Genomic DNA, 14,093 nt, shown 5'->3' with positions numbered 1-14,093 from the left:
GTCTGTTAGAAATCCAACTAACTATACTCTCTCTCTCTCTCTCTCTCTCTACATCCACATTTGTCTTTTGGTCCCATCTCCCATGCATATGCAGATGACGACAATGAGCTATTCCCTCACCCACCATTACTTACCATTCACCATTCACCATTCACCATTCGCATGCTTGGTTCTACTTTCTTTTTCTTTCTTGATATCTCAATAATAAGGAAAATGATTTTCACACTCTTATCTTTTTCACTTGCATTTTTTCTCTTTATTTTCATTACTTGATTCATTATTGATTTATTCATTTATGTAGATGTAATGAATCTTTGAGCTAGTTTTTTGGGTGATTCATCCCTTATGTTACCTAAAAAAAAAACCCTTCTCAAATAAAACCCAATAAGCTAACTGTCATGTCACAGAGTGCCCTAGCGGTTGTGAATAAATTTCAAGTCATATTCTACACTTCATATAATGAGTTCGATTCATGGCGATGGTGAATCACATGATGATAGTCTGGAAAAGGTTGAATACCTCTGTGAGTCTTCCTAACTCTTGAAAAAGTGAACTGTTATGGTGAAGCCATTAACTAATCTCCTTTTCAAGAATAAAAATTAAAACCCAATAAGTTGCACCAAAAACAAAATAATACCCTATAAGAGTTGGTTCATGTTTACTTTTCCCTCCTCGGGTTTAGGACCCATGGAAGTCAATGCTAGGTTTAGCCCAAGGAATACATAGTAAGGGCCCAACAAACCTAATAAGGCCCAAGCCTTACATAATCATTTTAGCACCGCAACAATCTAGAGTCGGACCTCTACCAAAGAAGAGTAATGATTTTCACACTTTCAGTTTCTTTTATTGCGCTCTTTTACTTATTTATTTTGTATCAATTAATTTTACTTTGAAGTACTCAATCCGAAGGCTAGAAGAAAAAATTTGCAGAAAGAAAATAAGAAGTGCAGAAATCATTTTCTAAAGAAAAAATATTTTGAAACTCAAACAATTCCATGACCCTTTTTGGCAATTTAAAAGGAAAAATAATCATCTAAATTCTTCTTACTTTGAAATTATTTATAGGCATGTTTGGGATTGATTTGAAAAAACCAAAAATACTACTAAGTAAAACCACTTCTACATGAACACTTGTAATTAAGTGTTTTTCCCTCTAATTTTTAAGTGTGTTTTTTTTTTAAAGGGATCAATTGGTGGCTTCGCTACAGTCCTCCTCCCGGGAATTAGAAAGACTCAGATAGGCATTTTAGTCTCCATTTGGTCATCATCGTGTGGTTCACCAGCATCAAGAATCAAACACATGACGTATCATGTGAAAATGTGATTAGTGAGAAGAGACCCTCAATGAATGGAAATTTTTTTCATTGTGACGGGACACGGGTAATACATCACGTGTTTCTATGTAAGTGGTAAGAGATATTATTTTTTAAGTTATTAACTTTTTAATACACATATCTCATTATTTGTATAGTGACACGTGATGTACCATCTCGTATTTCAGTCACATTGAGAAACTTTTAACATTAATCTTGCATGATTTTATTCTTTTTAATTTTATTACAAAATACAAAATTACTAAAGGAGAATCCTATAAATAAAAAACAAAATCCAATCAAACAAGAAAGAAGGTAAAAAAAAAAAAAAAAAAAATCCTTCCCGCGCCCTCTCACCAACCGGCCCGGCCGGCCTTCACTTTTGTCTCGTAGTCGTCATCATCCTCCAAGATTCTCCACTTCTTCTCCTCCTCCTCCATTAATTAATCGCTAATCACCATTTCCATTAGCTTAATTAACACGCTTCCTCCTCACTCTCACTCTAATCCTCCAATGGCCTCCAAATTTCCCACCTTTTCGCCGGCCTTCACAATCCTCCTTACTATCCTCTTCCTCGACTTGGCTTACTCGTCCACCGTCGGTGTCCGACACATTTCGCGCCTTCTCGAAATCCAGGACCGCGAGAAGGCGCCGCCGTACGTTCAAGTCGCTGCCGCTCGCGGAGTCCTCCGCCGCCTCCTCCCCTCTCACTCTTCCAGCTTCGACTTCCAAATCGTCTCCAAGGTATCTCAAAATTCTCCTTTTTTTCTAGTTGTAACTTGAAAAGTTCTTTTTTTTTTTTCTTTCAAATTTAGGAAAGGTACAGCCTTTTTGTCAATGAATTTTATTTTATTTTTATAAATATCTGTCGCTGAAATATTGTTAATTATGCTTCTAATTCCATTTGGAATGTCACCTGACGGTTTCCGAATCCAATCACACAACTTTCCTGCGTAACAATGCGTCATTGACTTGTGATACCACCAACTTGGACTCCCATGTGTGGGGAAGTTCTTGGATTTCACTCTTATGAAAAATTGTGGTTTATTTAATTTGCAGGAGCAATGTGGGGGTGCATCTTGCTTTATGATCAAGAACAATCCTTCTTTTCACAGACGCGGGGATCCTCGAATTCTGTATGTTGGCATTGTCTCTCCTTCTCAATAAAATTTAACCTTGAATCAAACCCATTGACAGATATAATTTAATAGTTGAAGTTGCCGATGTATATTTTCATTTGACTTTTGAAATTCCATACTTTAACTAGAATTTCTGGGGTCACTGGAGTGGAGATTTTGGCTGGTCTGCACTGGTACTTGAAGAATTTGTGTAATTCACATATATCTTGGGATAAAACTGGTGGTGCGCAACTATTTTCAGTCCCGAAATCAGGGTTGCTCACCCCGGTGCAAGATGCCGGCATTTTGGTCCAGAGACCTGTTCCTTGGAACTACTACCAGAATGCTGTTACTTCCAGCTGTAAGCTTCTACTTTGACATTGTTTTACGTATTCGCGATTTCAAAGTTCAAACCTTGGAACTTTTCTTTCAATAAATTGGAAGTGATCTTTTCTTTTATCTGATTTCTTGAAGATACATTCGCCTGGTGGGATTGGGAAAGATGGGAGAAGGAGATTGACTGGATGGCCCTTCAAGGGATCAATTTGCCACTAGCATTTACAGGGCAAGAGGCTATTTGGCAGAAAGTTTTCCAGGTGATTTTCTTTCTCGCCTTTGTTTTTTCATCCCTGTTTTCGTCTTGTAAAAAATAACGAACAAATCAATGGTTTTTTCATTTCTCACCAATGTCTTGTTTATACTCTAGCAGAAATTTAATATGAGCAAATCAGACCTGGATGAATTTTTTGGAGGCCCCGCTTTCCTTGCTTGGTCTCGTATGGGAAATTTGCATGGGTGAGCTTTCTTAGACTGCAAAAATTTCCGACTTTGTTACAATGTAGCCTTTTTCCTTGATGATATAAAATGTTTTTTCGCAGATGGGGCGGACCTCTACCTCAAAGTTGGTTGGATCAACAGCTGATTCTGCAGAAAAAGATTCTGGTCAGAATGTATGAACTTGGAATGACTCCAGGTACTGATTATCACAAGACATATAGCCTCGAGTACTTCCTAAATTTAGTACTTTAAGTTCTTTGAAAGGGAAGAAAAAGGACATTAACACGCATGATGTTTTCATTCCTGCTTTTAGTCCTTCCAGCCTTTTCCGGAAATGTTCCTGCAGCGCTCAAAACTACATATCCATCAGCGAAGATAACACGCTTAGGAAATTGGTAAGTACTGCTACGTTCCAGTTTTATAATCTAACTCTTAAATACCTGACCTGTGTTTTTCGACTTTTGTTTCAGGTTTTCTGTTAAGAGTGATCCTAGATGGACCTGCACTTATCTTCTTGATGCAACTGATCCGTTGTTTGTTGAAATTGGGAGAGCATTCATTGATCAACAAGTAAAAGGTTGGTAATCTGGATCTTGTGCCTCCCCACTTTATATTTGTGAGATATAATATTTGTGTCAAACACTAATTCCGTTCTAATTTCTTCTCATTGGTCGATTACCTATTTGTTCAGAGTACGGCAGGACTAGTCACATATACAACTGGTATAAGGGTTCCTCCACTTACGTTCTTCAAAAGCTCATTCTTCCATTCTTTTATAATCATTGACATCTGCTAGATAACATTTATTAAACTGGTCATTAAATTCTCTCAAATACATGTAAAATTAACCAGTTTGTTTCGCTCTTTTTGTCTCCCAAATAATTGCCTGAGCTTTACTTAAACTCCAAAGATTATGTTAACATTGTTTATGATTGAACCTGTGCAGTGATACTTTTGATGAGAATACTCCACCTGACGATGCTCCGGAGTACATATCTTCGTTAGGTGCAGCAATCTTTAGGGGTATGCAAAGTGGAGACAAGGACGGTGTCTGGTTAATGCAGGTAAAAGGAATTATCTCCAAGCCATATGTTTTATGAGAATATGGTTAGTTACGATGAGTCCTCAATGCAATTATGTACAGATCTGCTGACTTTTTGTTTGGTATGCTAATGAGTTTCCAGGGGTGGTTATTTTCATACGATCCATTCTGGAGGCCTCCGCAAATGAAGGTTAGATTTATAATTTATTTTCTCCAACCGTAAGCCATTTTAATTTCATGTCTTTCTTGCTCCCTTTCTTCTCGGCTTTGGTTGACAATGAAATATGCTTATTTCAGGCACTTTTACACTCTGTTCCTGCGGGGAAGCTGGTAGTACTTGATCTGTTTGCTGAAGTGAAACCTATATGGAGTACTACGGAGCAGTTTTATGGTGTTCCTTACATCTGGAAAGTCATATGTCTAAAGCTTGACAATTATGTCCATCTTGAAGTTTAAGCTGCTATAAGTCCTTTATTGTATACTGCAGAAGGACATTTTAATTTCATCTATGCTCTTTCTTCTTCTCTGAAGATTCTTATTTGATTTGTCGGAGTTCTGTATTACAGGTGTATGCTGCACAATTTTGCAGGAAATGTTGAGATGTACGGAGTTTTGGATGCAATAGCATCTGGACCAATCGATGCTCGTATAAGTGAAAACTCAACAATGGTATCCACCCATAAAAAGTTCGCTTAGTCATGATATTATAAGTTGTTTAGTAATCTTTGATTAGGCTTTGCATAAACACATGTTAAATGCCTTCATTTAACTACATAGTATCTTCATATGATTAATCTTATCGATTACTTTTTCTGAAGGTTGGTGTCGGAATGTCAATGGAAGGTATAGAACAGAATCCTGTTGTTTATGATCTCATGTCTGAGATGGCTTTTCAACACAACAAAGTTGATGCTAAGGTAAGCTTAAGTTGCTTCCTAATCCCGTTGAACGTTAGGATACCTGTGACTTGTAACTGGTGATTAGGATGTAAAACCGAAAAATCATTCACTCATTCCGATTTCAGGCCTGGATTGATCAGTATTCTGCCAGACGTTATGGCCGTTCAACTCCTTCAATACAAGATGCCTGGAATATACTATATCATACCATCTATAACTGCACTGATGGTGCCTATGTAAGTTCCCGGCTTAAATTCTTTTAGTATCTTCATCTGTAGGATAATTTCTCGCTAGTTATTACCTCGAAAAACATTTTTATCTTTTCAATTTTTGCAAGATTGCATTGGCTCAATCTTGTTCCCACACAACTTTTCAATTGGATTCCATAAATCATGGTTCCTCTTTTTAGTTCAAATTTTTGTTAGTGCATGGATGCCATAACTCGTAGTTCCTACTAAAACAGGACAAAAACAGGGATGTGATTGTGGCATTTCCCGACGTTGATCCATCCTTAATATCAACATTGTCAGAAGGTCTTCATCAAAATGAGAAACCAGTAGCAGGAAGTGCAGTCCTCAAGGAAGTAACTGATTCGTTTGATCGACCTCATTTATGGTATTCAACTTCTGAAGTAATACATGCATTAGAACTCTTTATTGCAAGTGGAGATGAGCTCTCAGAAAGTAGTGCTTACAGGTTAGCCCCTTTGAGTATGAAAAACCTCACGCGCATTAGCTTTTTCGCACTTAAACTTTTCGTATTAGTTCTATTTGACATTTTAACTGTACTGCTCAGGTATGATCTTGTTGATCTGTCAAGACAAGCCTTATCTAAATATGCAAACCAGCTCTTTCTAAAGGTCATAGAGGCCTATCACTCAAATGATGTCCTCGGAGTGGCACACGACAGCAAGAAGTTTTTAGACCTAGTTGAAGACATGGACGCACTCTTAGCCTGCCACGATGGATTTCTCCTAGGACCCTGGTTGGAAAGTGCGAAGAAACTCGCACAGGACGAAGAACAGGAAAAACAGGTTCGAATCCCCATTGAATTACGTTCCCTAAATAAACTTATGCTAGCAAGGAAAACAAGATTTTGTTTTTTCATCTGATGTGATCCGAAAATGCAGTTTGAGTGGAATGCTAGAACTCAGATAACAATGTGGTTCGACAACACGGAGGAGGAAGCAAGTCTGCTTCGCGACTACGGTATGACAAGTGATGTGGTAACATTGAACCGTCTGCGATCTACATCCATATACATTGCTGTAAACATCTGTCTTTTCGATTTTTTCGTGCAGGAAACAAGTACTGGAGCGGGCTTCTACGCGATTATTATGGCCCTCGGGCAGCTATATATTTCAAGTATTTAACGAAAAGCTTGGAGGAGGGCGGCGAGTTTGGATTGAAGGATTGGAGGAGGGAGTGGATAAAGCTGACGAATGATTGGCAAAACAGCAGGAAGACGTTTCCTGTGAAAAGTACTGGAAACGCCATCAACATATCCCGGTGGCTGTTTGATAAGTACTTATTAGGAAGTGCTTCTGACATACAACCACTTAATGAAGCTGGTTATCCGAGATTGTAATTATAATGTGTTTGAATAATATGGATATGAAGACTTTGTGTGATGGACTGCTGTTTTCTTCAGTAATTAAACTGATGAGAGTGGCAATGCATCCCATTTCCGTCCATGCTGTTTCGGGTTTGAAACTTTCTCCTCTCATGCGCTATAGTAATAGTTTCAAACCGTTACCATGCCCTAAATAATTATAATTTAAAAAAAAAATGAAAAGTTTGGCATAATTCATAGACATTTACAACAAAACCCTATTTTTATGTTTCTTTTTTATTCATTTTTAAAATAAGTTATTTGTTGCCACTTAGTGCTACGGTTTACTGATATTTCTCTTTGTTTGTTTAAAAACAAAAAAAAAAAGTTATTTGTTTACCACATCATTACGGGTCTTACGAAGAAAAAAAAAACTACTATCCGACTAACGAATAGTGAGTATGTGTGGCCACACATATAAAATCAAGATGCCTTATATTTATTTATTATTCAAATATATTCATGATCTCACATATAAAACTTTCTTTATCATTTAAGTTTATTATTTTGATGTGTACACAAAAATTGTTCGACTCGTGCTTCTATTGGTTGAGTATATATATTTTACATGATATGATGCTAGAGGGATCATTTATTTAAATCATACTTTGTAAACACATGACTAACAGTTGATGGTCATATGCATTTTTTTTAAAGGGCGAATCTGTGACACCACTTTTTTTACACAACTTTTGACACACGTTTTGTAGGATCGACTCCATAATTGTATTTAACGATCTGAACCGTCTATAAAATCATTCATAGATTATCATTACAAAAACCTAGACAGATAAAACTATTAAGACATTCATTTGTAAGTAAAAAAATGGATTAATATAGTTCTATCAAAAAATCATAAACTCTTAATCCACCAATCATATGATTTTGGATTTTGATTATTTTTTATAAACATAATCTTTGAGAAAGACTTAAAAAAAATAAACGTTTAAATATATTATAAAATGATACATTAAAGAATAAACAACCATCAACCGCAATAATCAATATTTTTTATATTTGAATCTTGACATCCTTATCAAAAGTTAGATCATGTATCGTGTCATTTGATGGGAACTCTAGCTTTGACTTGGAATTTGGATCGGAATCGGTGAAGCTTTGAGGTTACTAGCTTGACGTAGAAGAAAGCCGCCAAGAAATTTCGACTCTACTGGGCAGATCCCAACCGGATTTTTTGCGGATTCTTTTGACGAAGATCTTAAAGATTCGTAAATCGTACATGTTTATCATATATGGTATGGTCATTATTTATCAAATACTATTTGTGTTTAATTTTAAATAAAAGTATTTAAAATAATATCCGACCGTACGATACACGATAAACAAACACGATTCACAAATCTTTGAAATTCTCACAAAAAGAATCCAACGATTCGGGCAGATCCTTTTATTATCAGCTTTTATCAAAGTCTGTGGCTCTGACGGTGTGAGAGTTTATGGGTCAAAAGTCTTTGTTCTGGATTGTTCCAGAAGGCTTTTGAGAAATACACGGTTAAGTTTACTTACAAAATTGCCCTTATTAGTTGAATAATCAGTAATTCATAAACCTATAGTTAGGAGGAGCTAGTTGACCAAAAATTCGGCCGGAGAAAATTGTAAATTTCCTAAAAGAAGTTGAATCACGGTAGCAGTATTGAATAAATCAAATCAAAACAAAAATAGCATTAAATAATTAGCATGTGAAAAATAAAAAGTATTTATTTATCAGATAAAACCGTTATTTCTTTACTTTACAATAAGTAGTCAATTAGTACACAACATTCATTTTTAAAAAGTGAATAACGGATTTTACTGACGAGCGTTAAAGCGTTGCGCTTTGCCTTTAGGTTTTCAACCTCTAAAATCTTTTAAATCCAAACTCAAATATAGTGTGTTAAGCAAACTTGTTTGTAGTAACATTAACGAATTAGAGAATTCTTTCTATTTTTACTCACATAGTGATTAATATAGATACTTCCTCTTTAGAGACTCGTCCACTAAAAATTTCTCATGCACTACACTTAGTACTGGTTTGGTAATGGAGTGCTTTTATAAAAAGTGAGTATAAAAAAAAAACTGAGTTAAAAAATGTGTTTGGCTTATTTTCACAGCACATCATAATCAGTTTTTTTCAAAGTATAACAATACCAAACCAGAATATCATCCGAATTTAAAACGACTAATTATCAATATTCCATTCACTCTTCAAGGAAATTAAAATTGGAAAAGGAGATAAGGGTATTCTTGTCATGAAAAATGAAAAAGGGTGAAATGTTCAAATACACATCAGCCATACGTGTCCCAATACATTGTATATATTAATTTTCCATTTAAGTACCCAGCACGCGTCCGAATTTAATATTTGGTCCAACTCCTATCGATTCTATACTCCTATAAAATCATACGTTAAACCCCTCCTCCCATATCACGTTTCTACTTTCTCCAGAAATTTTGAATTACCCCCAAAACTCCCAATCCGATTTTCTCACCGTCCCCAATCGATCGAGTTCTTCCGCCGATTAATTCCAGCTTCAATTCCTCGAGAGCGATCATGAACGGAGGCAAAGCGAATCACGAGAGCTCGTGGGCCGATCAGTGGGATTACAACAACTCCTCTTACCCCGTCGAAGCCAAGGGCGGCAGCGACGGCGGAACCGCAGCAAAGTACAAGCAGAAGGTCGGGGAAGGCCTTGTGAAGACCAAGGCGGTGGCTTCGACCGGCGCTAAGAAGGTCAAGGAAGGCGCCTCCGCTGGATTCCACTGGATCAAAGAAAAGTACCAGAAGGCTACCCAGAAGCGTTGATTTTGAATTTTCTTGTTAATTTCTTGATACAGAGTTTTAATTTCTTGGGTTTTTAAATATGATTTGAGCTTCTAGTTTCGTTGTTGGTAATTCGTTTGTACAGATAAACTTGTATGATCTTTTGTTTATGTTTTGATGATAAATGCATAAATCTAGCGTACAAGGCTACCAGAAATATACATATTTATCCAATTATTATCATTTTTAAATATTATTCCATTTATTTTATTTCTATTGATCCGGTGAAGCAAATTTCTTGGTTATCATCGTTGACAAATTTTTAGGTGTATTTGGAATACTTGGCACGTGGTTTTTACAACCTATTAATTTTAATGAAATAATAAATTACTAAACAATGTTTCGGGTTCACTGAATTTGTTTTCTGTGATTGTTACTAATTCACTTATGAATTATAATTTAAGTTTATATTTGAGAGTATTATTATAATATTGGAGCTGAGATTAGAATATCAGAATCGGGTCCAAGCCAGTTTTACTGGGTCGGGTCTAACCCGCCTAAATGGAGAAATTCTACCGTTCGAACGATTGAGCCATGTCTTTGCTCAGGTATACAGATGGAGACACAGACAGCTCCTATATTTAACTGACAGGCCATCTCTCTCTATTTTTTCAATATGAAAAGAGGGGGCCGGTGGCATTGAGAGAATATAGAGAGAGATGGCTTATATTTAGATGGGGAGAGGGGACCACATGGAGACACATAGAGATGGCCAATATTAAACTGACAGGGGAGAGGGGACCACTTGTAACACTTGTGAATGCATTTCTTCTTGTGATTTTTATTATTTATTTATGCATAAATCTCAAAGTTTGATTAGAACGAATGAATTACTCATTCCAAAATGTCATGTATTTTCAGAATAATCATATAATAGCCACTTTTTAGAACTATTGTTCGAATATTTTATTGACGTATAATCTCATAAGGGGGCATTTGTTTGCCCTCACTAAGTGGGATTAGACTAAATTGGACTAGCTGTTAGTCCAATACCCTGTTTGTTTCGTGCTGAGATTAACATTAATGAGATTAAAGGGGACTCGTATGGACAAAACCCTTCGCTAAGAGGTCTTAGCAAGACCCCCCAATAACCATGGGACTGCTAAGACCTCTCTCTGCTATTGCTGTGTGACATCCCACATCGCCCAAGGGAGTGATCCTTATATGTATATTCCCATCCCTACCTAGTACGAGGCCTTTTGGGAGCTCACTGGCTTCGGGTTCCTTAGGAACTCCGAAGTTAAGCGAGAAAGGGGCTAGAGCAATCCCATGATGGATGACCCACTGGGAAGTTGCTCGTGAGTTTCCAAAAACAAAACCGTGAGGGAATGGTAAGCCCAAAGCGGACAATATCGTGCTACGGTGGTGGAGCGGGCCCGGGAAGTGATCCGCCCCGGGCCGGGATGTGACAGCTTGCGTTGCTAGCTTTCTGTCCTCGCTCCGAAATCACACCACCAGACTTGAAGCCCTTCTACGTACGTAGTCTAACGCTACAAGTCATCTGCTTCTCCGCAACTCTAGCCACCTATACCCAGATCTAAAACCCACCACACCCACCGCCTAATTCTCAACATCCAACCACCAAATTCGAAAAGAAAAAAAAATCAATTTGATAACAACAACAAAATCAATAGAAAAATTCTTATTTTCCAAGAATTTCTGAGAAAATCAGAGGAGGGGCGAGAAACAGAGTGGTTGTGAAATCCATGGCACTGCAGAGATGAGCCTTTGCACGATTTCAATTTTCCATGGGATTTGAAATTGGGAAATCAGAATTTGTGGTGCCCTAAATAATTTAGAGCAATCACAACAATAAAGAAAAGAAAAGGGAAAAAAAAAAGAGAGAACAAAAGGGGAGTGATGAATGACGCTGTTTTGAGGGAGGAGAGAGTGGATGGGAAAAGAAAAAGACAAAGAGAGGGAGAGGGTCGGAACAAAATTAGGAAGAAAAAGGAAGATTAAAGGAAAAAAAATTAGGAATGGAGATGAGAGGTTTCTAGAAGGAAAAAAAGAAATAGACAGTGGAACTAATAAAATATTACTAAATATGTATTAAATGATATAAAATATTAATACAATATGAATGAATAAAAATATAATATTAGAATATGTTGTTATTCTGTTGTTTAGTCCGACACTGTATCAAACACTTCACTAAGTCAGTCCAGTTTAGACTAGTTTAAGCCAATCCAACTTAGTTCATAAAACTAGTCCAGTCCGAGATAATCCGGTGCAACAAACGCACCCTAAATGTTTGCAGCAAGATATGAATGATGAATGTTGGTCATATTCATTGCACGTGATGAAATCAATGAAAGATTATACCATAATTGACCGATAGACATAGGGGTGGGCATAAAAACCGAATCGAATCGTGACAAACAAAAACCGTAAAAAACCGTGTTGATCAAAAAAGTCAAAGCCGGATCGAACAACTTTTAATATAAATTATTGTTTTATTATTATTTTTATATAAATAAGACATTTTTCCAAGAAGACCATGTGCATAAGCCCAATATTTTTCTTCACTTCTCTCCCCACCCTTTGTTGTTTTATCACTTTTATCCCCCTACATTATTTTCTCCATTCTTTTCCAATATATTATGCATTATGTACATTTTAGTTTTAATTTAAGATCTATACTTTGGCCTTGATATGAGCATTTCTATCTTTTGATTTATATTTATATGCACACTTTCTATTTTCCGTTTACAAATCTTGTAGATCTAGTAGTGGAAACTCAAATTTACTTGAATTTATGATTGTAATATGTGTTTGGTATTAGAAGTAGAAAATTAAAAAAACATATATATAATTTTAGTTAGAACCGTAAACCGGCATGAGCCGAACTGGAACCGTCATGAACCGAATCGTAAGGTTTTAGTAATAAATTTAAGCAGAACCGTATTGAACCGAACTATTAAAATTTTTCCGTTCCGATTTCATTTTGAGGGTGGAGTCAGACCGTGCCTACCCCTACATAGACAAGGATTATGTCCCCTTTTTTTTCTCTGCTTTTCTTCCTTTGTGTTTGAACGCTTAGAATTTCATCTTGTAGTGAGATAAAATGAAAAAGGTAGAGAGAAAAAGAAGAGAAAAAGAAGAGAAAAGACACTGTGAGGACAGGGGAGGGAGGAAAGGGCAAAAGGAAGGAAAAGTATCTCATCCATTAACGAATGAGGGAATAAAAGTACAAAGGACAAGTTCAGATTGCAAGTCTTCATTTTTTTGCTAAATAAGTTGAGGTAACAACTTGCGGATGTTCCTAATTTGGTTTCGCAACAGTGTTTCTTGTAGCAACCCACCAACCTTTTTCAGATTAATTTTTGGTTCTGACTGCAGATTTAATCTCATAATTAATATCCGCATGAAAATTTGGTCCTTAATATTATTTTTTCCAAAAGATTAAGTCTTTAAACTCTTTAAAAATTATAAATTTCATTCCTATTATTAGATTCGAAGATATCATATATATATATATATATTTTTATCAATTCAAGTCATGTGATTTGTATGTGAAACACATTTGGGTATAGATTGGTAGTTTGTAATGAGTTTAAGTACTTATTTATTCAGAAAAATTTTATAAAGTTAACTTTAGAAGGTAAATTTGCAATTATATTCATGATTTATATCCAACATTAAGGGTTTATGGGCGAAATAAAAAGACAGTATTACCTTTAAAGTGGTTGTATTCATCATGTGACTGAAATTTACGGAAAGTTTAAATAGAATAGTTTCAAACTTAATGGTAGGGATGAAATTGCCAAATTTTAAGAGTATATGAACTTAATTTTCTGAAAATAAAATTTAGAAACTTCATCTTCACTCACGTGATAAATTAGGGACTAAATCAATAATTCACCTGATAATATTATATATTGTAGTTGTTGAATCTAAAAGTAAAAAAATTTAAGAGCCCGTTTGGTATCCTATTTCTCAAAATATTTTTTAAGAATAATTTTTTTTAAGACTTAAAAACTTGTTTGGTATGAAATTCAAAATTATTTTTATATTTAACAATTAAAGAAAACCTATCATAAAGGGGAGTCGGTAAATATCAAGCGGACATGGAAATCCAAAGAGAGAAGGGAGAAAGTAGGGAGAGTACCCAAGGAGAGAGAAAGAGAGAATCGGTTGAGAGGGGGAGAAAGACGAGAGAGAGGGTTGGATGAGAGAGAGAAAGGAGAGAGAAATATATGAAAGAGAAAAGATAGGATGCACATAACATATTCGGAGAAGAAAGTATTTAGTATAACTTTAAAAATTCTAAAAACTTATTTTTGAACTTTTTTTCAACAAGAAGACAAATTTTTAAGTTGATTTTAGTATAATTTTTAAAATAATCCTACCGAAAAAATACTCGAAGTATACAATTTGAAAATTATTTTTGAATTTAAAAAATTGGATTATAGTAGAACCAAGCAAGTCCTAATCAATCGCGGCTAATTCTAAACTAATAAACAAATTAATTAATCAAATGAAAAAAGCCAACGACCCTCGTTCCTCCCGCGA

The 14,093-nt window shown here is 35.7% G+C and overlaps 2 protein-coding genes across 3 annotated transcripts; both read left to right on the top strand.

Annotated features, from left to right (window-relative positions):
* The first annotated feature begins 1,619 nt into the window (after positions 1–1,619).
* LOC137713663 (alpha-N-acetylglucosaminidase) lies at positions 1,620–6,840 on the top strand. Of its 2 annotated transcripts, none has more exons than XM_088684656.1 (19): positions 1,620–2,057; positions 2,373–2,449; positions 2,581–2,792; positions 2,906–3,027; positions 3,141–3,226; positions 3,310–3,404; positions 3,522–3,603; positions 3,679–3,785; positions 3,900–3,930; positions 4,155–4,272; positions 4,393–4,440; positions 4,548–4,658; positions 4,818–4,919; positions 5,069–5,167; positions 5,275–5,385; positions 5,613–5,845; positions 5,945–6,182; positions 6,279–6,357; positions 6,450–6,840. In XM_088684656.1, the coding sequence occupies exons 1-19, from the start codon at positions 1,827–1,829 to the stop codon at positions 6,734–6,736; spliced, it is 2,469 nt and encodes an 822-aa protein (XP_088540782.1). In that variant the 5' UTR covers positions 1,620–1,826; the 3' UTR covers positions 6,737–6,840. The 2 variants fall into 2 exon arrangements, with proteins under 2 accessions (XP_088540782.1, XP_088540781.1); XM_088684655.1 differs by having other exon boundaries at positions 1,637–2,057; positions 3,138–3,226.
* A 2,307-nt stretch (positions 6,841–9,147) lies between these two features.
* LOC137713834 (uncharacterized) lies at positions 9,148–9,769 on the top strand. The gene has a single exon (XM_068453190.2). The coding sequence runs from the start codon at positions 9,309–9,311 to the stop codon at positions 9,558–9,560; it is 252 nt and encodes an 83-aa protein (XP_068309291.1). The 5' UTR covers positions 9,148–9,308; the 3' UTR covers positions 9,561–9,769.
* The last annotated feature ends 4,324 nt before the right edge of the window (positions 9,770–14,093 follow it).

The sequence above is a fragment of the Pyrus communis genome, chromosome 14, assembly GCF_041283825.1.
Source record: "Pyrus communis isolate YQ-2024b chromosome 14, ASM4128382v1, whole genome shotgun sequence".
Taxonomy (NCBI): Eukaryota; Viridiplantae; Streptophyta; class Magnoliopsida; order Rosales; family Rosaceae; genus Pyrus; species Pyrus communis.
The sequence above is the reverse complement of the archived record's forward strand: the minus strand, read 5'-3'. Positions and strand labels throughout refer to the sequence as shown.

What these genes read in the sequence shown, in the direction of transcription:
- LOC137713663 (XM_088684655.1), top strand. Translation starts at nt 1,827, where the DNA reads ATGGCCTCCAAATTTCCCACCTTTTCGCCGGCCTTCACAATCCTCCTT. An exon ending in ACAACAAAGTTGATGCTAAG is followed by an intron (nt 5,168 to 5,274) that starts GTAAGCTTAAGT and finishes TTCCGATTTCAG; the next exon opens with GCCTGGATTGATCAGTATTC. An exon ending in AAGTCTGCTTCGCGACTACG is followed by an intron (nt 6,358 to 6,449) that starts GTATGACAAGTG and finishes TTTTTCGTGCAG; the next exon opens with GAAACAAGTACTGGAGCGGG.
- LOC137713834 (XM_068453190.2), top strand. Translation starts at nt 9,309, where the DNA reads ATGAACGGAGGCAAAGCGAATCACGAGAGCTCGTGGGCCGATCAGTGG.